Source organism: Cyprinodon variegatus, unplaced genomic scaffold, assembly GCF_000732505.1.
Source record: "Cyprinodon variegatus isolate N-32 unplaced genomic scaffold, C_variegatus-1.0 Scaffold1538, whole genome shotgun sequence".
In the NCBI taxonomy this organism is placed as follows: domain Eukaryota; kingdom Metazoa; phylum Chordata; class Actinopteri; order Cyprinodontiformes; family Cyprinodontidae; genus Cyprinodon; species Cyprinodon variegatus.
This window is the reverse complement of record NW_015151991.1, coordinates 121,077-122,446: the sequence shown is the minus strand read 5'-3', so window position 1 is coordinate 122,446 and position 1,370 is coordinate 121,077. Positions and strand designations below refer to the sequence as shown.

General features: G+C 39.7%; 1 protein-coding gene across 1 annotated transcript in view; it reads right to left on the bottom strand.

Moving 5' to 3' along the window:
- Positions 1–15: 15 nt before the first annotated feature.
- LOC107103834 overlaps positions 16–1,370 on the bottom strand; it is a 14,307-nt gene continuing 12,952 nt past the window's right edge. The window contains exons 4-5 of the mRNA XM_015403670.1: positions 470–802; positions 16–400 (exon numbers count right to left, since the gene is read on the bottom strand). Coding sequence (XP_015259156.1) covers positions 351–400; positions 470–802 — 383 coding nt within the window. The 3' untranslated portion in view covers positions 16–350. The remainder of the gene's footprint in view (positions 401–469; positions 803–1,370) is intronic.

Genomic DNA, 1,370 nt, shown 5'->3' with positions numbered 1-1,370 from the left:
GTTGTTTTTATTTTTTCATCCGAAGAGGAAAGAGAAGAACCTTCGTATTCTTTCTTATTAGAGCCAGACAAATCCCAGCTTCATGGTGCAGATGTTTAGTAGTTATGGTGACAGTGATCTACCTCTGTAGCCAGGGTCAGAGATTCCCGGTACATTTCATAACATAAAGGGCACAATTAACAGGGATTTCCATGTTAGCAAAACGGAAAAATGGAGGTTGACTGAGAGTTGTTATAAGTTTTATAATGCCAGGCAGAGAACAAACATCTGCAATAGGAAGAAATCTTCGAAAATGTTTCCAAGCAACTAGTCTTGTTAGTTGGGTGTCCCCAGTAATCAAAGATGGTTAATCAAACTTGGTCGATAAGGGGGGCCATTTCGTTCTGGAGCTGATTCATCCCTGCAGAGACAGAAAATGGTCATGGAGACTTTAGACAGAGAAACAAAGTGGAAAGAATCAATAACTTACCGGTCATTAGAACTTGAACAGTTTTCTCTTGCAGGATCATTCCCTGCTTTCCAAAGATTACACATTTATATTTCCCACAATCATCCTCTGTGATGTCTTCCATGGTCAGAGTGAGGTCTCCAGTTTCCAGCAGGTTTTCATTCATCTTGGTTCCCTTTCTATTTGGCTGTTGTTCTTCAGATTGTTCAGATCCACTCTTCCTGTTGTCTACTACATGGACTATTCTATACGTGGGTTCAACTAGCAACCACTCGATTCTGGACTCATTCAGAAGATCAGTTTTAGTCTTGAAAGGAAGCGTGACACAGCCGTCCTCCACCTCCACCTGATGGTCTAAAGCCAGATCAAAACATATTTTATTATAAGAATTAAACAATCGTTACATCTGGTTTAACAGTTAAATTGCTGGGGGGTATATCAAGAGCAGAATAAAAGTCATAACATTACACCAGAAATTATAGAAAATGTTTCCAATTCCAAAAATCTCCATGGAAGCAGCTAGCAAAATGTTTTTAACCAAGTCGGTTCTCCCCCCACTCACAGCATTATGAAGGAAACATGGTCCTTTTTGTTAAAAAGACCAAGAAAAATATTAACCTGGAGGGACATGATCAGGAGGAACAGACCTCAAGCTCTGAACTCGAGATCTGTTTCATTATTAGACTTCTGTTCTAGTAATGGATTGTCCATAATGAACCTCATGTTCAAGCATAATGGTGTCCATTGTTACACTTGGCACCAGGAAACCCAAGGCTGGAGGTTGATTGGCTTTGTAGTCCTATCTTCTGATCTTAATCTGTATGCTTTGGACAATTTTGTTAAAACAGGGGAAGAGCTGTGCACTGCTCAATTCTATTCAGCTTATTTCTATAACTCCAATTCACATCATGTCATCTCAGGT